This window comes from Telopea speciosissima, unplaced genomic scaffold (assembly GCF_018873765.1).
Source record: "Telopea speciosissima isolate NSW1024214 ecotype Mountain lineage unplaced genomic scaffold, Tspe_v1 Tspe_v1.0103, whole genome shotgun sequence".
Classification (NCBI taxonomy): domain Eukaryota; kingdom Viridiplantae; phylum Streptophyta; class Magnoliopsida; order Proteales; family Proteaceae; genus Telopea; species Telopea speciosissima.
The window spans coordinates 65,067-89,213 of NW_025317439.1; the positions used below are offsets into that span (position 1 = coordinate 65,067).

The following is a 24,147-nucleotide window of genomic DNA, read 5'->3' on the forward strand; positions in this document are numbered from 1 at the left end:
TCCTTGCTGAGTGGCCATGGGACAAGATCCTCCACTGGCTTACCCCTTCTTTCTGGCAATTCACCTCTCTGGTCACTGACCAGATTCTCTATGCAGAGTGCCATTCCACGGGTGTTACCATTATTTTTCTTCATGAAGGTCGCGTAACACTCCCTTGCCTTCTTCTGATCTCCCCGAACTTCGCCTACCCCGTTCTCAGTGGGAAACTTCACCTTCAGGTGGAGTGGTGACACGACTCCTCTAAGGGCAATCAGGGAGGGTCCCCCTAGGAGGCGATTGAATGACACCACGGACTTGACAACCATGAAGTTCACCATGATCGTCACTTGCTGGGGGTGCACTCCGAACGTGACGGGTAGTTCTATGGTACCTCTAATGGAGGCGGTTGCACCGGAGAATCCATGGAGGTAGGTAGGCTCCGACTTGAGCTGATCGTCTCCGAACCTGAACTGCCGATAGGCATCCAGGGAGAGCATGTCTACCGATGCCCCTGTGTCTATTAGTACCCTGTGTATAGGTCGGTTGGCTACCTCCACCTGTACCACCAGTGCATCCTCATGTGGGAAGCTCAGTCCTTCTAGGTCTTCCTCTGAGAAGGAGATCACTGTCTCGATCTTGGCTATCTTGCTTGGCTTCTCTGCAACTCCCACAAACCTGGCATGGGCTTTGGCCTTCCAGGTGGACTCCTACCCCGGTCCCCCTAGTATGGTGAGGATGGGGGCTCCCTTGGTGCCACTCAGTTTTACTGCATCTCTCCGCCCTTCTGGGCGATCTCTCTCTTGATCTATCCTTCTTTCCTCTCTCCTTGGTTCTTCTCTTTCTCAGTCACGACCTCTGTCTGCCTGACCCGAACGGCCATCGCGCCTTCCTTTCACGTACCTGTTTAAGCTCCCTGCCCTTACAAGGCTTTCTATCTCTCTATTCAACTGGAAGCAGTCCTCTGTGTCATGCCCATTCTCCTTGTGGAAGAGGCAGAACTTGTTAGGGTTTCTCTTCTCAAGTCCTGCTAGCATGGGTCATGGCCACCGGATCAGGTCATGGTCCTGGATCTGCATGAGGATTTGTGACCGGGTAGTGTTCAATGGTGTGAACTCGAGGCTATTGGCTCTTTCACTTCTCTCAGGACGACGATCAGTTCTTTCGGAGGGAAGATCGTTCTTCTCCTGCCGGCGCTCGGTCCTTGTCTGCTTGCTTTCCTTACGGCCATGCGGTGCTGACCTCTTGTTGTCTTGGGGCTTGGCCTCTATCACTTTCTTCCTAGCCTGCAGTACCTCCGCCATATTGGCGAACTCATTGCACCGCTCCAGGAGCTCCTTCATGGTCCTGGTCTCATGACGTGCCAGGTCCTTGATCAGGTCCAAGTCTTTGATGCCTCCTGCCAAGGCTGCATGCTGGGTCTGGTTGTCCAAATCTCGAACCTCCAAGGACTCCTTGGTGAACCTACTGACATACTCCCTGAGAGATTCCCCAGGGTTCTGTACCATGTTCAGTAGGTTGACAGTGGTCTTCTTCTGCTTGACGCTGCTCTGGAAGCGGGTGACGAGCTGTTCGCATAGCTTTGCGAACGAGCCTATCGACCTTGGTCGTAGCCTGGAGAACCATGATGTAGCCGCATCCTTGAGGGATGCAGGGAATGCCAAGCAGGAGACCACGTCCGACCCACCATACAGTGTCATCATGCCATTAAAATAGTTGATGTGGTCATTAGGGTCCGTGGTACCACTATATAGTTCAAAGGTAGGTAGTCGGAACCCGGAGGGGAATGTGGCTGACATGATCTCTGTGGAGAACGGGTGTTGTCCAAGTACGGAGTGTGTCTCTCCTCTGGTCTGTTTCTTCAACCCTTCCAGCTTCTCGTCCAGGTCCCGGAGCCTTTGGTCCAACTCTTCCTCTAATGCATGTCCTTCATGTCCGGCAAGACGCTCACTACGACCTCATTCACGACTTCTCCTTGATGTCCCCTCCCGCCTTGAGTATTGGCGGGATGGTGAATGGTTACGTCGCGATGAACCCTGACACGATGGGGGGGGGCTCTCCTCCGGCCGGATCCAGCTTTGTCCTAGCCTGTGACTCTCCCCCAGTCGAGCTTGGACCACCGACCTCCTGGCGGATCTCTCTGGGTTTGGCACCTGTGCCCCAGGCGCCGGTGTCCTTCCACGGTCTGCCCGCCCCGGGAGGTCTCTTGTCCTTCTAGGGTGCTGAGAAGGCTCCCCCGACGGAGGAACGGGTGTTCGCCTGGCGAGTTGCTACTCCCTTGGTGGGGGAACGGATGTTGATCGCCTGGCGAGTCTCTCTGACCTTTCCTCCCGGAGTGGTGGTCCCCTAAGATCAGGCTCTTGTCGAGGTACAGGCTCTGCCCTTGCGGCTGCCGACACCCTATGGCGGTGGGACGTTGAACGCTGCGTCAGATAGTCTCAGAAGAGTCGGCGATCATCCAGTATCTGTCGCTGCAGGTCATGGACCTGACCTACAGTTGCCGGTGCATTGGGGTCGGGTACCACCTCCACCACCGCCTCGTTGTTAGGTTCGGCTACGACGACCTGATCATCGTTTGGGACCTCCGTCTCCAGAGAGACATGGTCGTGGCCATTGGTTCTGCGGCGACGAGAGCTCTTCGAGGGTGGTGATCCGTTCCTCGGAACATTGTTGGTGGAGGCAGCGGTCTTCCTTCGTGGCGGCATTGTATGAGTATGGAAGCGAGCTAGTAGGTGTAATGGCTAGTGTCGTTCCCATAGACGGCGCCAATCTGTTGAGTCAAGAAATTGTCGAGCGGTCCTACGAGTGTCGTCACCTGCAAGAGGACCAAGTAAGTCACCAGAGAGAACCGGTGTGGTTCCAGCCTAGGGCTCTTCAATGCCAAAGTGAGATCTCCTGAGCAAACAGATGAATAGAGATTATTCAAGATGAGTTGAGGGTGTGAGATATCTTCTCTTTTATAGTAGTGCATGGCGGAGTGGAGAGTCCCTAGTTGATGTGGAGTCTTCTTCGTAGGTGGAGGTTTCCATGAATAACAGGGCTCCTCTTTGGTTGGTCATCTTCCGGCGAGATTTAGAGTCCCAGTAGAGTTGTCCTTCTAGATGGATAGATCCTTCCGGATGACTAGGTCCTTCTTGAGTCCATGTGGGTTACGTGAGTAGTAATCCAGGCTCCGGAGTCCTACAGAGGTGTTCATCTTGTTGTTGACGTAGTGTAATCTAACTCGTACTTATATCCCGTTGGAGTATGTTGCCTTGGAGGAGAGGACGTCCAGGTGGATCTTCTTTCTTAAGGACACGTGGCATCTTCCGATTGGTGGGGATGATTTGTGGTTCATCAGGTTCTAAGCACACAACAGATGAATTGAGATAACAATATGATGGGAAAATGATTCAAGTAAATAATGAGCAGCACACCCATTTACTTGTTAGAAAATATAAAGAAAAGTATTAACAAAATTAAATGAGGAAATTTTCAAAATTACATATTTTATAGTGCAATATTCTATAGCGGGAGCCTCACGCACTAGGACACTCTACATATTTTATAGAGGAATAAAAACCAGGTTAATGCAAACCAGTTTCCAAAACAGAAAACTAGCTCACAAAAGTTTCGAAAATAGAGAAGCAAAACCAGAATTTGGACCAAGTCTGATAATATAATAGAGAAATCTAGAAGAATGCTCGTACAACTGGGAGAAAGAATAGCAGAACTAAAACCAAACACCCATCGACCAGAAACCTTAGAACTGATAACAGAACTTCAGAAAGCAGTGTATTCAGTTTAGACTCAAAACAGAATAGAATTGGACCTTGAACATAATAATATATGCCGCAGGGTAGAGAGAACAGAAAACTCTGACCTGTGATTAAGAGAAAGAAAGATAGAAAGACAACTAGGCTAGGAATCCACCTAAGCCCCACTGGAATCCACCACGTACACCACAGAATCCACAGCAAGTGTCCACTGAATCTACGGCAGCATAAATTTCAAGAAAACTGAAAGCTATATCCCTAAATAGCTGGCAACATACATATATAGACTCTCAAAATATGACTCCTAACATGACTAGAAATAGCCAATACCAAGTTAACAACTAATAATCAAACTAGTTACTTAATTAATCATAGAAGACTTGAACAACTCCTGCTCTAACTAGGACTCCAACTTAAACTAAATAATAAAGTAAATCATGTATTCCCAAATTCCTGCCCTTATTCTAGGCCTATCACAATGGAAACCAATTGGACCAAAGCCCCAACATGTATAGAACCCAACCCAAGGCGTATTTCCACTAATATAGGACCACTTTTGTAATTTTCTTGCATCACTGGTTAATCTCTAAAGCCATAAATTAATTATTTTAGTTGAGTTCCACGACATGCATACCTGAAGGAAGAGGCTAGTCAACTTTGGACATTCAAGCTTCAAAATTTCCAAGGAGTAACAATTGCTGAGAAGATAGAAGCAATGGTGAAAAAATTAGCAGATGAGAATACCACCAAAAGTATGAGCAGAAATTAGCAAAAGATAAGCTTGTCAAAGGGGAAAGAAGAAATGCACCTCAAATTAAGAAAGCTTAGATTGGAAGCAGCAACATCTACTTCCTTCAGATTTGCTGACAAAGATAGGTTTAATGATAACAGATGAAAACAACGGGCCCTTGGAGGAATGACAACTTTCTCAATGTTTGAACACCCTACGCAGTTCAGATTCTGCAGTAAACGGTCCGGCTGCTCAATTTGCTCCTGGATGATCTCTAGAGAACAGATTGCAGATGAGCCATCAAAGCTAGATAACTCAAAAAGTTGGCCACCACTATAACCCCAGTTCAGGTCATGCATATTCACACATCCATTCAGGCTCACATGGGTCAGATGTGTACAGCAAGCAAGAAGCTCCTCTATTGCAGAATGGCAAAGGCTTCCTTCCATAAGACAAGTCTAGCTCACGAAGGGCTGGGAGAGCACCTTCCTTATAAAGAGCCTCCAAAGAAGAGTCGGTCAGATACTTGCATGCTTGTAATTTTAATACCTGTACAAAATGGAAATGAAAAGAGAAACAAGATTATCATTCAATGCATACAGTTTGAATCATTCCCCAACCAACAAAACAGATGAAGCATAAGTGGCCATGTAGGAAAATTTTGACACGTTATCTGTCTCTTGTTTATCTGCTTCTATATTTCCAGTATTATTTTAAGAAAAAAATAGTGAAACAGCTATTGATCGAGCTGGGCCTAGCTCAAAGGGCACCTGATCTTGAGCCACATGGAGGGAGGATATGACCAATCTAAACCACTGGATAGCCACATGTCAAAATTGGCTGTCTAAACAAATCATATGACCAACTTTATATTGAAATTCTTGTCCTGCATTTTGAGCAATTAACCATCTAGTCCACTTGCTGGCTTTTTTCTTGTATTTCAAACCCTTAGTTTTTCCCCGAGGCAAACTCCATCCAGCTTGAAATTTGTCAGGTGCACCAAATGTAATCGTTAGGCAAGCTGCCCGGTGGCAATATAAACTGCCACTCCTGCACCTGCTACAAAACACAACGATTATTTTGCCACCAGCATCCCTTTACTAATAAATGGAACTCAACTATCTGATAATTGGGGTTGTGGTAGCAGAAATTTGACTTTACTAGCCATTTGACCTGCCAAACTCCTATGATTTTTCTCTCTACAAGCAACAATGGAAAGACAATTTCTTACATGTTTTTTAAAAAAATGCAAGTAAAAACATTAGAATTAATTTTCAACGGTCAAGCTCAGAATATGCTGTGTTAGTGAGCTGACAATGCATCTCCTCCTCACCCCCAAAAAAAGGGGCAATCAGGCACAATCAAGGAGCCAAGGAGCCAACAGTTGTGTATAAGATAGTATCTAAAAAGAATAAAAAAGAAAGGGGGTGGAAGGAGAAGCATCCATAAACTAAACAAAAGAAGAACTGAAGAACTAAAAGAGAGGATTTTTCTGTTTCGGGTTGCCGTGTATTAGAATTACCTTCAATTGTAAACAGGACTCAAAAACTGGCTGTAAGTTCATCAGGAAAGTGTATGATAAATCCAGCAAGATTAAATAAGAAAGCCGGCGCAAAGAAAAAAGACCATCTGGACCAATGGATGGGGAGATGCATACGCCCATTCACATACTTCCCCCCTGCATACGCCCATTCACACTCACATTGACTAACATAATCAATTCACATTAACATTCACATTGAGACAAAGAACCACATCTCTAGCATGGATCGAACAACCTCAAGATCTCATCAACCAACCCTTCCTACATCTACCATTCAAGCAGTGGAAACAAAGAACCACATCTCTCTCTCTCTCTCTCTGCTCAATAAGCTCAATCAAATCTATCATATAATTATTTCTTCTTTAGTCTAGTTTCTTTCCCTTTCATAAAGAATTACTATGCCAAAAGCCCAAATGCTTAAACTTTTAGTTAGACATTCGTGGGGGTTAAAGGAGGCATTCAGAATCAGACTCACGAATTCAATTCCAAATTTCCAACACTCATTTATTTGATGTAGATGTTCTCCTTGTCCAAATCTAACCTAATTGATGGAAGGGTAGAAAAGAGATGTGCAGACTGAAACTTACTTCCCAAAATAGTAGGGAACTTGAAGAAGTCCATCATAATAATCCCACTTATAATAAGCCAGAAATAGTAACCTAACTACCATTATTGGGGGACACAGGAGATTGAGAGGAGAAATCCATCTCATCAGACACATAATAATGGAGGCAATGTGGCCCACCTTATCTATAATATTGCAGTGCTTGAACAGTGAAACCCAAAGCTGAGAGCCCCCTTCAAATCTGAAAATCCCATCTCATCAGCCACACAAGTATTACAAACGACATTTTTGTTAGTTTTGAATTGGGTTATAAGCTGATGACATGCATGGATCTGTCCATACCATTGACTCACCACTTAAATAAGTCATTCCTACCCATTAGTGATGAAGATAAACTGGTTGCTATTTGACCAAGTAGGTGATGATGATGAGTAGTTAGGAAAGATTGCATATAAATTTCAATTACAATTTTTAAATTAGCACAAGCAAACCTATGGAAATTGAGAATCAAAATGAAGCAACATTCCATGAATTCTAACAAATTTAAAGCAGGGTATAGAAAATCGAAAAGACAGAGCTGCAGTTAATCAACTTTTATTTACAGACAGAGGCCATAAAATGTACAAACATTCCCATCCATCTCCCAAAATCTTCAAATTGGAAAATTTTTGAAAGAATATGAGGCTATTACGCAGCTGCTTTGCAATTGTAGCAATAATAATCCCCACTCAATCACAGAGGATGAACCAAATCAAAACAAAGTCCTTTTTTAATCTAAAGTCTACACTTATATCTTCCCTTACAAATGAAAAATAGAACAACATTTTCAAAGTCTAAAATATGCCAACCTAAAAATGGGGTTCCTCAGACTTCCACTGAGAAGAGACATCAGACCCCCATCGTGTCTAGGTTTTCCTGTTCCCATCGTAACTCGAACGAGATGGTGCAAATAGGCATCCGACATTTTAGGATTTAGAATAGATTTCAGATCCTAAACCCGAAATCACTTTTGTAAAAGTCGGGAGAGGGAGGGAGAGGGCGAGAGGGGGACCTAGGTTTGCAAAATCGCAGGTAAATGGTTTCAGTTGCAAGGGTTGCGAACAAACAGAGAGAGAGAGAGAGAGAGAGAGAGACGTTCTTGAACATCGAGACAGACAGAGAGAGAGAGAGAGAGAGGGACAGAGAAAGAGATAGCGAGAGAGAGATGAAAGAGATGGGAGAGATGAGAGAAATCACCTTGAATCTCCTGTGGAGTTGCAGGTCTCCTCTTCCCCACTTGATCGCAAGAAAAAGCCTTTTCTCAACTTCAAACCCTTGAGAAATCACAGGTTGATCGCAAGAAAAAGCCTTCTTCTCCCTTCGCCTTCTTCTTCCTTCGGCAAAGACGAGCTTCTTCTCCCTTAGACCACTTCTCCCTTCAGCAACGACGAAATGGTTTCGTCCTTCAGCCTTCTTCTCCTTCGGCAACAACGAACAAGTCCAGGATTTCGTTTGTTCTCTATGGGTAGGAATCAAGATTGGTTCACAAAATAAGAGGGTATTTATACTAAGGCTTCTTTTTCTTGAATCAAATATGGGTCCACCTATAATATAATTCACGTTTACATGAAAAAATGTGAATCAGGTAGATTCATGAACTTGGATCGGTTCACCATCATTTTGAACTAAACAATTTTCTCATTCAAAATCATGAATCAATTGGTGTAGCACCAATTGGTTCACCGAACCAAACACGTCCTTAGCAGAACAAAAAGGAGTCTCCAAAACAAAACATCAAAAGCACTCCTCAACGGTCTTCATCCACGACCACCGAGAAAGTACGCAGGATCGGTATGACCTCCGTCGGGGTCCACACCAACATCATCGTAACAACCAGGACTCTCCTCCTCGAGATGACCCTCTATGCCACAGCGACATCGATCTGCAAAATCATCTAAGAAAACATTGTATAACAGAGTGTGAGTCCCACCGAGCTCATGAGCAAATAACATCAATCATGCGTGCACATGCAATCACAATTCACAGTTCATATGATCCTACATGATATGCAAGTCCAGATTATTTATTAGCCACCTAGCAATACAACTAAGTCGGGTCTATGCTACTACAATCCCCAATACATGTATCCCTAGTGCGGACTTCTAACTCCTTCCCCCGATACACCCATTGAGTTGTCGGAGAGGACCAGTCAGCTCCCACATTCGTTCACCAAGGTCAGCCCCACCAGCCCTCTGTGATTAACCCGTGGGACAATCCATTTCTTTTCTCTTTTCTTTTCTTTTCTGGCTTATAGCCCATATGCACCATTCCGGTGTTCTATTCATTCTTTTTTTTTTCTCTTTTCTCATTTTCTGATGGTCGCCCCCACAGGCATCCAACACCTTAACCCCTGTTGGCAAGGGTGTGTAGCACGGGTGATGAAACTCTAGCCCCATGTCTATATGGCATCGTATGAGTCAGGTGGTGTCAACCGCATCCTATACTATGGGCTACCACAGGCCTCATTTTCAAGCCGACTACGGCATCTAGTCTAACATTCACAATCATCATAGAAGAATTCACAGTGTTGATCAACAGACAGTCATTATGCAGTGATTTGAGTAGTTTGAACAGAAGTAAATAACACAGCAATTATATTCAATTCTTATTAGCCGGCATCAGATCATAATTACATATACACATATGATAGTATTATTCACTCACCTGAGTTGGTTTCTAAGCCCTCAGTTGCAAACTCAGTTTCAAAAGCAGTTTGGTTGTTGACCTCGAGTGCAGGATCAAATCCTAAATACAAATCAAATAATGTCTTATTAAATTTTCAGTCTATCACTGGGTATCCTAGGGTTAACCTAAACTTATTGGGTTGACCCGATGTTTAGCTGGTTCACACTTGGAATCACTGGGCCTTAGGTCATGTCCCGGTGCATCAACCAGTGTCAGTGGCTCAAAGGGTAAAATAGTCATTTCAAGGGTTGTACCTAACCCTAGGTCAGACCAAGTCCACAGTGCTGTCCACAGCTTGCTTGTGCTATAGGACCAAGCACAGTAGAGCTTCCTTCACCTGCAGGGTCCACTAGGGTTCCAAAACATTTCCAAACAAGGACAGATGTGAGGAAGGGCTTTTTGGTAATTTTTCAGCCTTCTCCCAGTGTCCAGGGGTCAAAGGGTGAGGTCCCCCAAGTCTGTCCACCAATCCAGCCAATTTCCCTTCACTGGGCAGTTGGCTCTGGGCGATGTCTGCATCGCCCAATGGCTGTAGAATCAATGTGCGCTGAGTTTCCAAGGTGGGGCCTTATGGGCTGAGCTTAATCTTGATCCCCTGCATGTCAGGGGAGTTAGGTAGCCCCAGGGATGGCCCACCTATTGGTCCAATTGGATCCTCCATCAGATCCACCATCAGGCTAACAATGGCTGCCTAAGCAGCCCCAGTGAATAGTGTCACTGGGTTTTGCCAAGCTTGGGAATCTGATTTCAGCCACATGCAAGGCTAGAAAGGCCTGAAAAACAATGGTTCAGGGCTGCAACCACCTAGGGTTTGGTCTCTGCAGCCCTAGCTATCCAGGACTCCAATCAGCTCATCAGGAGCAAATCAGGGCAGTGCAGTAGGGCACAGTCAGATTCGGCTCCCAAGAACAATAAATTAGCCAATTAAATTTATATAAAAATCACAGATCGTCCATGCCTAAGGTCTGCATGGCAGATCTGGAGCCATACCTAGCTTCCCCCAGCTATTCTGGGCTGGTAGAGAGCAGATTCATATCAAATACAAAGAAAAGATAGAGATAGCAGAGATGCATTAGGTATTTTTATACCTGAAATGGCCTGAAGAAGCTCGGTTCCAGCTGGAATGGGTGGCAGCCAAGCTTTCCTCCTTCTTTCCCCTTCCTTCTTCTTCTTCCTCTCCTTCTTTTCTCCTTACTTTCCTCTCTTCTCTCCCACGGATTTCCAACAGATATAAGAGCTCTAAATGAGCTCAGACCCCTCCTATTTATAGACTTCCCCTTCACTGAGGCATGTTTGCCTGTGAAGGCCCCTTTTAAAAATCAGTTTTTAAACTGATTCAGACTGATTCTGGGCACACTGGTGGGGTCCACAGAGAACTGAGGGCATGAGGTGGTCCCTCAGACTTCCCTCTATCAGTGGAGGGTACCCATGTCCATGTTGGGTGGTCCCCACAATTAAAAATCATTAAAATATTCAGAAACACCCACTGGGCGATGTCTCTAGGCCTTGCTACATCGCCTAGAGAATTCTAGCAAGTTGAAATTCAATGGGGCTTGCACAGGGTTTGACCCTAAGTCAGGGTATTGTCCCCATATGCCCATTAGGGATTTTTGGCACATTTTTACATAGGTGGGTCCCACCTTTTGGGGAGGAGAGAGATTACCTGGGATCCAAGTCATACATCAAGCTGCGAGCTGCACAGTTGCAAGGGTCTGCTATCCATCTTCGGACAGGCATATAGGAGGACATGCACAGGGTTTCTTCATTGATCCATGTCACTGGAGTGGAGCAGTGATGCTCCACAGTGATCCTGGTTACCTGATCAGGAGTTCCTGTCCTTGAACCAAAATTCTAGCCAGTCAAGAGCAGGGTTTGACACAATTGGTTGATATCTTGAGGTGGCACAATAGGGAGAGTAAGAGGATTAAGGAATTTTTGAATTCCTTCAATGGTAGGATGTCATTGACTATTGATTTGTGGTCCTCCATCACGGCTGACTCTTATATTTCTCTCATTTGTCACTACATTGACACAAAATGGATATTGCATAAGAATTTGCTAAAATTTTGCATCATGCCACCACCACACACAGGAGTTAACATAAGTCAAATTGCATCAAAGATGTTATTGTATTGGGGGATTGAGAAAAAACTGTTTTCTATTACTCTAGATAATGCTCCTGCAAATCTCTCTTTTATTGATCACTTGAAAAGAAATTTGGTGTTGAAGAAGGCTTTAATGTGTGATGGTGATTTTTTTCATAACTGATGTTGTGCCCATATATTGAACCTAATTGTACAAGATGGTTTGAAGGTAATTGATAATTGTGTACAATTAATTTGATCCAGCATAGCATATGTGAAGGCATCTCAGGCAAGGAAAGTGAAATTCCTAGAATGTTGCAAGCAGGTAGGTTTACCAAATAAGAAAGGATTGCATGGAGATGTTACCACGAGGTGGAACTCCACTTATCACATGCTTGATTCTGCTATATTCTATAAGAATGCATTTCATGAACTTCAGTTGGTGGATAAAAATTATAGAAAGTGTCCAAGTACTGAGGAATGGTCCAAGGTTGAACAATTAATGCATTTTTTGAAGCCTTTTAATGACATCACAGAGGTGTTATCTAGGTCCAAGTACCCAACGGCAAATTTGTATTTTCACAATGTATGGAATATACATAAGTCTTTGTTGGAAGTGATAGTACATGGAGATGACCATATGAAGAAGATGGCACAAGAAATGAAAAAGAAGTTTGACAAGTATTGGGACTCATATAGCATTATTTTAGCTATTGCAGTTGTATTTGACCCTCGATAGAAGTTATCCTTTGTTTCATGGGCTTTTGATAAGATATATATAATCTTGACTCTGGATCAAGGGAGAAATTTAGACTTGTAAAAACAAGTTTAGAACGACTCTTTGAAGAGTACCGAAGCATGGATGTGACCATGGAAGAGGGGGCATTACACTCAGAAGATATTGAGACTGATACGGTTGGAAATGAATCAGACTGGCAGGTATAAATCATTTTGTTTTTTATTTTTTATTATATATTCATTTTAATATGTTGTATTTTTTATATTGATTTTTTTTATTTTATAGGAGCTAAACGCATATGAGAGTAGCAATAATACAACAAGATCAGATAAATCTGAATTGTATTTGTATTTAGAAGAGTCAAGGATCAAATATACGACGAAGCAATATGATGTATTGGCCTATTGGAAGTCGCAAGGAACTAAATATCGTGATCTTTCTCGGATGGCACGGGATGTGTTAGCTATTCTGGTATCAACAGTTGCTTCTGAATCTGCTTTTAGTGCTGGAGGTAGAGTTATTGACAAATATAGAAGTAAGTTACTACCAACAAATGCTGAAGCACTGATTTGCCTCCGAGATTGGATGTTTGGAGTAGACTTTAGAGGTAGTTTTTGAAAATTTGTGTACATTTTATTAAATTGATATTATTTTCTCTCTTTTTTTGGTCATATTCTTATTATCTTATATGTACTATTGTTCTTTTTTTTTTCTTTAAAGCTGAACTGGGTGATGATGCCAATGATTTGGCTGATGCTTTAAAAGATGTGTTGTCCTTGAATGAGAGTGGTGTAACTAATGAGGCTCCAGTAGGACCAATACCTACACAAAGATCTTCAATTGCTTCTACTGCAGGTTGCAAATAACGTTTAGTCTATTAGATGACTTTCTACAGGTATTGTCATTTTTCTTTTTATGTTTTTGATTTGCCTTGTCTTTTATTACAATCACATTTTGACTTGTACTATCTTTCCACAGGGACCACAAGTATTGTCATTCGATCTTCAAATGTCATTTAATCTTCTAGTTCTTCTAACTCAATCTTCAGGTAAGTTTTCATCTCTTTGACTCTTTGAACATTGCACACAATTGGTTCAAACTAGGATGACATGAATAGATAGATAAGATCTAGCATTGTTGCTCTATTTTTTGCCATATATATTGATCTTCTATATATTCTAAATATCTTTTGTTTAATGTAAGTCTCTTCTAGTTATTTTGCTTAATCGAACAAAGGCAACAATCGTTGGATTCCTAGAGGCCAACCATTTTGTTTGGGTTACCGAGATCCGAGAACGCTTGTGAAATGTGATGTTATAAGCTGATGTTTCATTTTGATTCTTGTGTCTGTACTTTGTGGACATGGGACATGGGAAATGGGACATGAGACTTATATTACTTTTATGTTTTGTTACTTTTTTTTTTTTTTTTTTTTTTGATGAAAGTGTTATCACACAAACCACACACCAATCCCAAAAGGTTAATCGACTTTTAGGACCATGGAATGGCTGATATTTTGTTACTTTTGACGTTATACTTTGTGGACATGGGACATGCAACTGCATTGCAAGGTTAGCAATAAGCAAATGGTCAAAGGACCATGGTTTGAAATTGAAAAATTCTGCCCACACCGTTTAGTGCCCGTTTAGAATTAAATAGGCCATTAGCCCGACCAAGGCCCGTTTAAGACCTGTTTACCTTGAATAAGGCTGCCCCGATTAAAGACCGAACACCGACCGACCGAAATTAAACAGTACCATGTCCGCCCAATGCAAGCCAGAACACCTAAACGGTCGGACACGGTGCAGCATATAAAATTGGTGAGGCCCGTCTAGGCCCGACCGAGACCGACCGAACCCAACCGGTTGATACCCCTAATGAGCAACATTGAGAAGGTGTCGGTGCTCTGATACCATGACAAGATTTGTATCCAATAATGGACTTGTGTATATTCATTCAATAAATGGAATATATATACAAGTAAAATGAATCAATCTACTGCTAATTACAAGGTGGAGTTACAACAATTATGGAAACATGGATAAGGTAGGTGAGCTGGGTATGGTGATGGGTATCCGGATGGATATCCAGTAAGAGCTCTCAATCAGGAGTCGACCCTACCCATCGGTCCAAAACAGTGGATTCCTCCTCCAAATGATCATATTAAGCTTACCTGTGACGCTGCCTTACCTAGAGAAGAAACCAGAGGTGGAATCGGTTTTATTACCAGGGACGCTCAAGGTTATGTCAGAGCCAGTTGATATGAATGACATTCTTATGGGTGAATCCATGGCAGTTCGAGCAGGTCTTTTATCGGCCGCAGCTGATGGTCTGAGTCACATTATGGTGGAATCTGACAACTCAGCATTGATCTCTTACATCAATAGTGCTTCCCCTGCTCCTCTCTCCATTGGAAGCTTCATTTTTTATATTGGATGCTTAGCAGATCAATTTTCTTTTATTTCCTTTTATCATGTTTGTAGGGATAGGAATCATGTTGCCGATTCCCTAGCTCGGAAAGCCTTATCCTCTGCAAGTAGGATAGTCTGGCTTATTTCCAATCCTTGGCTCTTGGATCTTTGTAACCAGGATGTCTCGGCTGTTACTTGCTCTATCTATCAATAAATATGCTTTCAACCAAAAACAAATAAAAGAAGTAATTTTCCGAAGGAATTATTAGTTTGGATTGGGTAGGGTATTTACAAGATGATACGAAAAGGAATTTTGAACTTTGGATTAGGTTGGGGTTGTAAGGGTATTTATGTAATATCCCTTTATATGTTCTAATATAATCTTACTTGTATTAATGCCCAGGCTGTGAGGGGCAATCTAGTAATTAGCCCATCTGACCTAAACCCTAGTTTTCCTATATATACTAGCTAGAGGCAGCAGTCTGGGTATTCCAAACTAGATACTCAGGGTGTAATGCTTTAAGCAACCTTGTGCTTAAACCCTAACCCTAACAATCTTAAAGCATTAGGTATTTTCTGTCAATCGACTTTGGAGATCGAATTACAGTTGGAAGATCGGTTTTGCAATCCTAGTTTTATTGGCGTTTATCATTCACGGCAAGGTGACCTTTGTGATCGGTTTTAGATTTTTGGATCTACAACTCTGGTTTTGATCGTTTTTTACGCGGGCATATCATTCACGAGGGTTTCGTGTCAGGTGTTAATTGCGAAGTGAAAGCCGCGATTGATTCCTGAAATCGAATTTCGTTTGCACCTTCAAAGTTTTGGTTATCGTGCTTCTGTGTTTGTCAGAGAGAACATCCAAAGCTTCTTTATTCGGAAGTTTGCCTTTTTGTTTTCTGATTTCAGAGATAAGCCTTTGTTCCATTAATCTATCAAAAGTGGTTGAACAGAAAAAGCACTTTGATTTGATTGATCATTGAAAAAAAAAAAAAAAAAAAAAAAAAAGAAGTCAAAGCAATCAATGCTTTGAATTGAAAAGCAATTGATTTGATTCTGATTTGCAATAAAAAAAAAAAAACAAAAAAGAGAGGCATATCAGATTACGTTGGAACAAGCAAAGCTTTGGCTGTTTTGAAAAAAAAAAGAGGCTTTAGTTTTTTATTTGCTTTTGGGTTCGGCCAGTACTTGTGAGCTGCCAATACCCGCAAGCAATCAACACCTGCACCAGCAGCCTGCATTAGCGTGTACGTTACAAGTGTCGATACCGCTGCACCGTCGCGATCTTTTCCTCCGTCATCTAAATCCAGGGTTCTCCATCTCAGGTGTGACTGTTCCTTGAGCATTTATTTTTTTTATTTAAACTTTTGCTTGGGCATATAAACAAATCACATAAATATGGAGAAACACGCTGTTCCAATTGAGATGATCAAATTGGAAAGCTTTAGTGGCTCTGAGTTCAGTTCTTGGAAAAGGAGGACTCAGTTTGGACTGAAGTACCTCAATAATTTCTACACTGTAGTAAATAAATTTTCTGATTGTACGGACCTAACTGAAGCCCAATGGATAAGTGATGAAGACTTTTGCAAAGACTACCTATTGAACTGCTGTCGATAGGTCGAGAGACCTATAGTAAATATGAGACTGCAAAAGAGATTTGGGAAAACCTAGAAGCCCAATTCAAAAAAGAGGAGGACCTATCAAAAACTCACTTGGTTGACAAGTTTATGGACTTAAGTTTCAAGAAGATAAGGAGATACTTCCACAAGTAACAGACTTTGAGAACTTGAGAACAAAATTGAACCAAGAAAACATCCCCGTTGTTGATGCATTCTTAGTGGGTGCAATTATCTTTAAGTTACCCTCTACCTGGCATTCCTTTAAAACTGAGATGCACAGAAAGAAAACACAAGTGGGGCTGGATGATCTCAAACGGTTCATTAGAATCGAAGATGAGAACAGAGCCAGGAATAACTTGGAGATGGTGAAACAACAACAGGCATCTGCCAATTTGGTTTCACAACCCAAGAAATATCCTAGGCAGTCCAAGCCACCTAAGAAAGAACCCCAACAGTTGGAGGCCAAAAAGACTAATTTTAAAAAGAGGGGCAAGTGCCGCAACTGTGGAAAGTGGGGTCACTATGCATCTGAGTGTAGGGGTCCTAAGAAAGGGAACACTGACACACCACAAAAGGAAGTTCACATGCTGGTAGACAAGACTGAGCCTACTAACTTTGTTGCCATGATTGGCAAGGGTAAGGGGTTGGCCAGTACATCTTCAGATTGGTGGTTAGACTCTGGAGCGACTTGTCATGTTTGCAATAGCAAAGACCTGCTCACTGATGTTGTTCAAGTAGCAGAGACTGTCACTGTTGTAAATGGAGACGTCGTGGAAGTGGCTCAACAAGGGACAGCGAACCTGGTTCTATCATCAGGTAAAATATTAACTTTGAAAAATGTTAAAATCTTTCCTGGTTTTGAAAAGAATTTAATTTCCATTGGAATTTTGCTTGCTGCTGGCATGTCTATTACTTTTAGTAGTGGTAGAGTAACATTGTCTATTAACTCCTTCTATTTTGGATGTGCTTATAATTTGAATGGTATGTTTAGGTTGAGTTTAGCTAATGAGACAATAAACCAGGTTAACCATAATTCACTTGATCCCAAAATACTACATTGTAGGTTAGGATATGTGAACTATAGGAAAATGCTCAAACTAGCTAAAACTCATAATTTACCATTAGACACTTCAATTAGATTTAACAGATGTGAAGTGTGTGCTCAAACTAAAATAACTAGAAAACCGTTCAGACCTATTTCTAGGAGCACTCAACTTTTTGAACTTATACATTCTGACATTTGTGACTTTAAAAGCTACACAACTAGAGGAGGTCGGAAGTATTTGATAACATTTATAGACGATTTTTCTAGATATTGTCATTTATACCTGTTAAAATCTAAAGATGAAGCTTTTGAAAAATTTAAAATTTTCAAGAATAGGGTAAAAAATCAATTGAACTTGAAAATTAAAAGATTTAGAAGTGATAGGGGAGGAGAATACAAATTGATAGAGTTCAACGAATTCTGTGCCTCTGCAGGCATAATCCTTGAAACTACTGCTCCTTACTCACCTCAATCAAATGGCATAGCTGAAAGAAAGAACAGGACGTTAACAGAGATGTTAAACTCCATGTTATTGACAGCTGGCATGCCCTCTTGCTATTGGGGAGAAGCAGTGTTGACTGCAAATCACATTCTAAATAGACTACCACATTCAAAACTGACTTCTACACCTTATGAACTATGGCATAATCATCCCTGTAGATATGACACTCTTAAGGTTTGGGGCTGTGTAGCTTATGTTAGGATACAAGACCCTAGGAGACCTAAGGTGGGAACTAGAACAAACACTTGTGTATATCTAGGTTGTGCAGAAGACAGTGCTGCAGACCGGTTTTTGGATCTATCAACCAATGTGGTGATAGAATCTAGGGATGCTATATTCTTTGAGGATAAATTCCTTAGAGATAAAGGCCCGACCTTGCCTGGTTTGGTGAAGTGGTTCTGAGAATCACCTTTGGAATCGAACCAATTGTTTCTGACACTACTCCCACAATGCTCCTTGAATCAGAATCTAGAAGAGTATCTACTAGAGATCGAGTACCCAAGAATTTTGGTGAGGATTTTGTAACCTACCATTTAGAGGCTGATCCATCCACCTATAAGGAAGCGATGAGATCTAGGGACTCACTGTTATGGAAAGAAGCCATTGATGAGGAAATGAGCTCTTTAATGCAGAATGAGACCTGGCACCTTGTTGATCTGCCTAGAGGGGCCAAGACAATAGGGTGTAAGTGGGTACTGAAGAAGAAACTTAATCCGGATGGGTCTATAGCCAGGTATAAAGCACGATTAGTAGCTAAGGGCTATAAACATGTGTAATGGATATATGTAGAACATAGGAGGAGATTGTAAGGGTATTTATGTAATATCCCTTTATATGTTCTAATATAATCTTACTTGTATTAATGCCCAGGCTGTGAGGGGCAATCTAGTAATTAGCCCATCTGACCTAAACCCTAGTTTTCCTATATATACTAGCTGGAGGCAGGAGTCTGGGTATTCCAAACTAGATACTCAGGGTGTAATGCTTTAAGCAACCTTGTGCTTAAACCCTAACCCTAACAGGGGTTGCCTCCGGTGGGATCGTTGCAGGAAGAGGAGGAGGAGTGCGTGAGATGGCGAGGCTGAGTGTGCGGCTTACGATGTAGGGGTGAGAGCTTGCAATGGCCTGGGCGTGATAAATGGCAGGGTTTGGGAATGTGGCAGTGATTGCAGATGAGGGCGAGGTTGTATGGCAGAGAAAGGGTGGAGTCTGCAACAGGGGGTGGGTCCTCTTGCAGGTCCAACAGGGGCAGCGAAGTTTAGCGGACGTCGCTGGGATTCAACGTTAGGGAATGGGTAGGGTGTGCAACAGGGGTGGCATATGAGGTTTTGAAGCAGCGGAAGGTACGGTTGTAGAATAGGTGAGAGAGAAGTATGTGAATGTAGAAGGAAGATCGATGCGTCAGTTTATGGATGATAAGGTAATGATAGGAGGGAGGTAGTGGAGTTGAGTTTTAGGGATGAAGATTGGGTTTGAGCGATGGCACGGTTGGGGTTTAGGCGATTGGGGATGAAGCGATGATGGTGGTTATGCAAAGGATATGGGTTTTGCAGGTCGTGAGGATGGGTTACGATGGAAGTGATGGATGTTATGGTGGGTATGCAGTAGGGGATGTGGATTTCACAGTTGCAGGTTTGATGTTGTCATCTGTGGAAATTCGTAGGAGCAGGGGAAAATATTGAGAAGATGGTTCAGCAGCTTGTTGGAGCAGAAGGATCCAATACGGATACCATGTAAGCTCACACGAATTGAATTGCATTGCTCTCTTTCTCTCTCTCTCTCTCTTGAAATTTGAAATCATGGTGGAGCTAATGGATAAATAGCTCACAGTGCCTTTCTTGTTGGGTGAATGAATGGAAATTATATTAAAAGAAGCAAAAAACAGCTCAAGAGCTAAAAGGGCTATTAACCAAGGATATATAGCCATATAGGCCCCAACAAAACCACATTGACCAAGATGGGGACCCTTATCCGCTGCTGTGTCATTGTGCGGCGCAGCAGCGGCCATGTATGCACGGTGGGGCCTATTGTGCACACATGATCGTTGCTGCACCGCACAATGGCACAGCAGCAGATAAAAGTTCCAAAGATGGTCCATGGGGGACAAAACAACGTGAGTGAATAAGGAGAAGATCCCATGAAGAGGCAAGATGCGTATCTTCTGCAGAATCTGGACAAGATCGATGTCTATTTCTAACTTACGGCCAACAATCCTTAAAAAGGGAAAATACAACTAAAATAGGAAACCTATACTATCTATTAGGGCTGCAATAGGGTCGGGTTGGGCCGGGCTTTTTAAAACCCTAACCCAACCCTGAGTCCCCTTAGCTGGGCCCAGGCCCGCCCTGACCCTGACTCAGGGTTTAAATACCTTGACCCTAACCCTGACCCTGACAGGCCAAGCCCAACCCTGGCCCTGGCCCTGCAATAATTAAATTAAAATAACAAAATTATGTAAGATGTGATAGAGGAGGCTTGAACCCAAGACCTTTTGGTAGCAATTGGTTTCTACGCAACACAAACTACCAAGTGCACTAAAAACTTGTTTATTTGAATAATAGCTTCTATTTTTTAATAGATAAATAAATTTCTTTAGGGCCAAAATCAGGGTCGGGTTGACCCTAGGTCTCAACCTTGATCCGACCCGACCCTGACTCAGGGCCAGGAATTTTTTACCCTAACCCGCTCTCAAGGCCAGAAATCTTAGCCCAGGCCCTATTCGGGCTCAGGGCAGGTTCGCGACGGGGCCAAACTTGCACCCCTACTATCTATACAAGAGATCTAATTAATAGGAAACATGAACAAGTACAAGTGTCCTATTCAAAACCCAATTCAATCTTACCTGGGGCTGAATAAAAGGTAATGGGTTGTGTTTGAAAACAGCTTGACCGCATAGGATTAAGCTCCTAATCTCTTACCAATTTATTTTTGGATAGAAAAGTCAAACTATAGAACCCATTAAAATAAAATTCTTTGTTTGTATCGACTATCGAGGAAGGGGGCTTGGCCTGGCAATTGGGGGTAACCTTGTTCAATGAAATTAACATGTTAAAACAATTCCGGGTTGTTTGGCCCTCTATTAATTTAATTTAAATGATCTATTAACAGTGAGAGGCCGAGAGCACATGATTACACGTTAAGTTATATGGTGGAGAAGTCGTGATTGTAAAATAATTACACTTTTTTTTTTTGATAGACAGGACTGATGAGCAGTACTAGCTACCACAAGTTGAGTAGATGTTTATTTGAATTTGTAGACATGGTTGGTTGGTTGGTTGGTCGGTCGTCTGAACTTGATAAATGTATGAACATTGAATCAGAGTAGTGCTTCGTTCGTATAATTGAGTAAGTGCTCTTCCATTACTTATTAATAATATGCATTAAATTTTGGGGAGCAGCTCAGAAAGTCAAATGGATTGGGAATTCATGAAATGTACGTAGAATATATATTTGTATAATAATATAAGGAAGCTCCACAGCTTTGATTGCATTCAATTCCCTATGGCAGATTCCCCCTGTTTGATTTAGAATTGCACCACCTAATTCAGCTTCATCAACTAACTACTCCAATGGCAGATACCCCTGTTTCTAAAGTGTTGCAGCAACTGAACTCCATCATTCAACAACAGAACGATCAAGAGCTGAGGTTGGTCTCTGGTGTTAAGGAAGAAGTGAATAAGTTGTCTGCAACACTCAAGGACATCCAGTCAGTGCTTGAGGATGCAGAGGAGAAACAAATGAGAGACAAAGATGTGAAGGTATGGGTTGAAGAGATAAAAGATGCAGTCTATGAACTGGATGACATATTGGATGACTGGAGCACTCAGATTCTCAAATCAAAAATTGAAGAAGAGCAGAAGAAGAAGAAGAAGAAGAAGAAGAAGCAGAAGAAGACGAAGGTTAGTACCTACTTGTCCTCTCCTTGCATTTGTTTGAATCATGTCTTTACACACCATGACACCGGTCGTAAGATTAAGGAAATTAGGAAACGACTAGATTCCCTTGCAAATGAGAAAGGAAAGTACTGCCTTGTGGAGGAGAGGAATATGGTTAAGGAGTTGGAAGAAGAAGCACAACAGTACTACCTGAAAAGTACTACTTGGTCTATGACTAATGGTGATGTATCAGATGATGATCATCATAATCAGATATATGGTCAGGACACAGATAAAGATATCATAATCAGCCAATTATTAAGTGAGAGTAGCCAACAGGAAGGAATTGGCCTTCATGTCATCTCCATAGTTGGTATGGGTGGTCTGGGAAAGACTACTCTTGCTCAACTTGTCTTCAATGATAACAAGGTGACAAGTCATTTTGAAAAGAGGTTGTGGGTGCGTGTGTCAAGGTCTTTTGATGCTAGAAAGATTGCCAAGGCAATCATTGAAGCCATTAATGGCGGAGAGAGTTCAAGTGCCGCTCCTCTTTCCCTGGCATGGGAATCCTTTCAACTACATCTCTATAACTCTATTAAAGGAAGGAGGTTTTTGCTGGTCTTAGATAATATATGGATTGAGGATCACAGAAAGTGGGGTGCATTGAAGTTTTCTCTTAACTATGGTGCACTAGGAAGTAGAATTTTGGTGACCACACGCAGTGAGAAAGTTGCATTGACAATGGGTGCAATCAACCCGTATCATTCGCAGCCATTGTCCAATGATCACTGTTTCTTGTTGTTTAGCCACCTAGCTTTGGCTGGAAGGGAGGAAAAAGAGTTGAAACAATATGAAGAAATTGGTAAGGAAATAGCCAAGAAATGCAGAGGCGTTCCTCTTGCAGCAAAGATATTAGGATGTCTCATGCGCTTGAAGAGTACAAGACAAGATTGGCTGGATATCTTAGAGAGTGAAACATGGAAATTTCAAGAAAGTGTTTTATTACCAGCTCTTTTGCTGACTTACTATGATCTTCCCTCACCTATCAAGTGTTGCTTTGCCTTTTGTGCTATCTTCCCTAAAGACCATTGGATACACAAAGACAATTTAATCAAATTATGGATGTCACAGGGTTTTCTTGGCATTGACGGAAGAAAAGAATTGGAGCTTATTGGTGTGGATTTTTTTGACAATCTAGTGATATGCTCGTTTTTCCAGGATCTAAGAAAAGATAAGGATGGCCACATTTACTGTTGCAAGATGCATGATCTTGTTCATGACCTTGCACAATTTATCACTGATAAAGAGTGTTTTATTATAGATATGAAGAAAAGTGATAATACTGGTGATCAGTTGTACTACAACAAGAAGTTCTGCCGTTTATCTTTGCTATCAGGTGAGGAGGTCATGTATTCAATTCCAGTATCCCTTCACAGTGTCAAGGTTCTCCATACTCTCAAACTCTTTGGGGAAATATCAGTTATAACTCTTCCTCCAATTTTATTTAGTTATTTGACATGTCTAAGGGCATTGGATTTAAGTAAAACCAAGCTTACAGAACTCCCATCAGAGGTTGTGAAATTGATACATCTAAGATATCTTGATTTGTCAATGACAGATATCAAGGAATTGCCCGAAACATTGAGTGAACTATGCAATCTGCAAACCTTGAAACTTGACAATTGTGAGTATCTTAGTAAACTTCCGCAACGGATTGGGAAATTGATTAATTTGAGACATCTTGAAATTGAGAACACTGTTTGTCTCAATCGTTTACCTCAAGAAATTGGAAGATTAACATCCCTTCGAACATTAAGCAGATTCTTTGCAAGTGAAGGATGTAGGATTGGGGAATTGAAAAACCTCAATCTCATTCGAGGAAGGCTAGAAATAACAAGGCTGAAGAGAGTGGCAAACAAGAGCGAGAGCTTTGAGGCAGGATTGAAGAATAAAAAAGATGTCCATAGCCTGGTGTTAGAGTTTTCAGATGATTCAGTTGGAATGAGCAAGGAAGTAGAGAGGATGGAGGGTGTTCTTCAAGGCCTTGAACCACATCCCAACCTAGTGAAATTAAGCATTTTTTAATACCCTGGTTTCAAGTTTCCAACTTGGATGGATGATAATTCCGTGTTGTCTAATTTACGGTCTCTGTCTCTGTCTTGTTGCTGGAAACTTAGACGGTTACCCACTACATTGTGGAAACTACCATTCCTTGAAATTCTTGAGATCGATCACTTGCCTAATTGGGAGGAGTGGAGTATGGGAATAGACCAAGAAGATGGAGTGGTTATCAGTACGACTATTTTGCCGTGTCTCCGTAATTTGGTCATCTCAAGTTGTCCAAAGTTGAAGACATTGCCAGCTCTTGGAAAACTAGCATCCCTCGAATCTATTAGAATCGAGGGATTACATGGATTAACACTTTGGGTTGTGAGATTTATGGGATTTGTGGTGATGGTGGCATTATGAAAGGAAGTTTTTTTCCTAAGTTGAAAGAACTCACTTTCTCATTTATGAGTAATTTGGAGGTGTGGGAATTGGGAGTGGAAGCAGCTGCAAAGGAGATTAAGATTATGCCA

The 24,147-nt window shown here is 42.0% G+C and overlaps 2 protein-coding genes across 2 annotated transcripts; one reads left to right on the top strand and one right to left on the bottom strand.

Moving 5' to 3' along the window:
- Positions 1-3,891: 3,891 nt before the first annotated feature.
- Positions 3,892-4,997, bottom strand: LOC122647639 (F-box/LRR-repeat protein 15-like). Its single transcript, XM_043840999.1, has 3 exons — positions 4,540-4,997; positions 4,366-4,429; positions 3,892-3,974 (listed from the first exon to the last, which is right to left on the bottom strand). The coding sequence occupies exons 1-3, from the start codon at positions 4,908-4,910 to the stop codon at positions 3,966-3,968; spliced, it is 444 nt and encodes a 147-aa protein (XP_043696934.1). The 5' UTR covers positions 4,911-4,997; the 3' UTR covers positions 3,892-3,965.
- A 14,216-nt stretch (positions 4,998-19,213) lies between these two features.
- Positions 19,214-23,653, top strand: LOC122647640 (putative disease resistance protein RGA3). The gene is made up of 4 exons (XM_043841000.1): positions 19,214-19,325; positions 19,357-19,426; positions 21,202-21,451; positions 21,665-23,653. The coding sequence occupies exons 1-4, from the start codon at positions 19,214-19,216 to the stop codon at positions 23,651-23,653; spliced, it is 2,421 nt and encodes an 806-aa protein (XP_043696935.1).
- Positions 23,654-24,147: the final 494 nt, after the last annotated feature.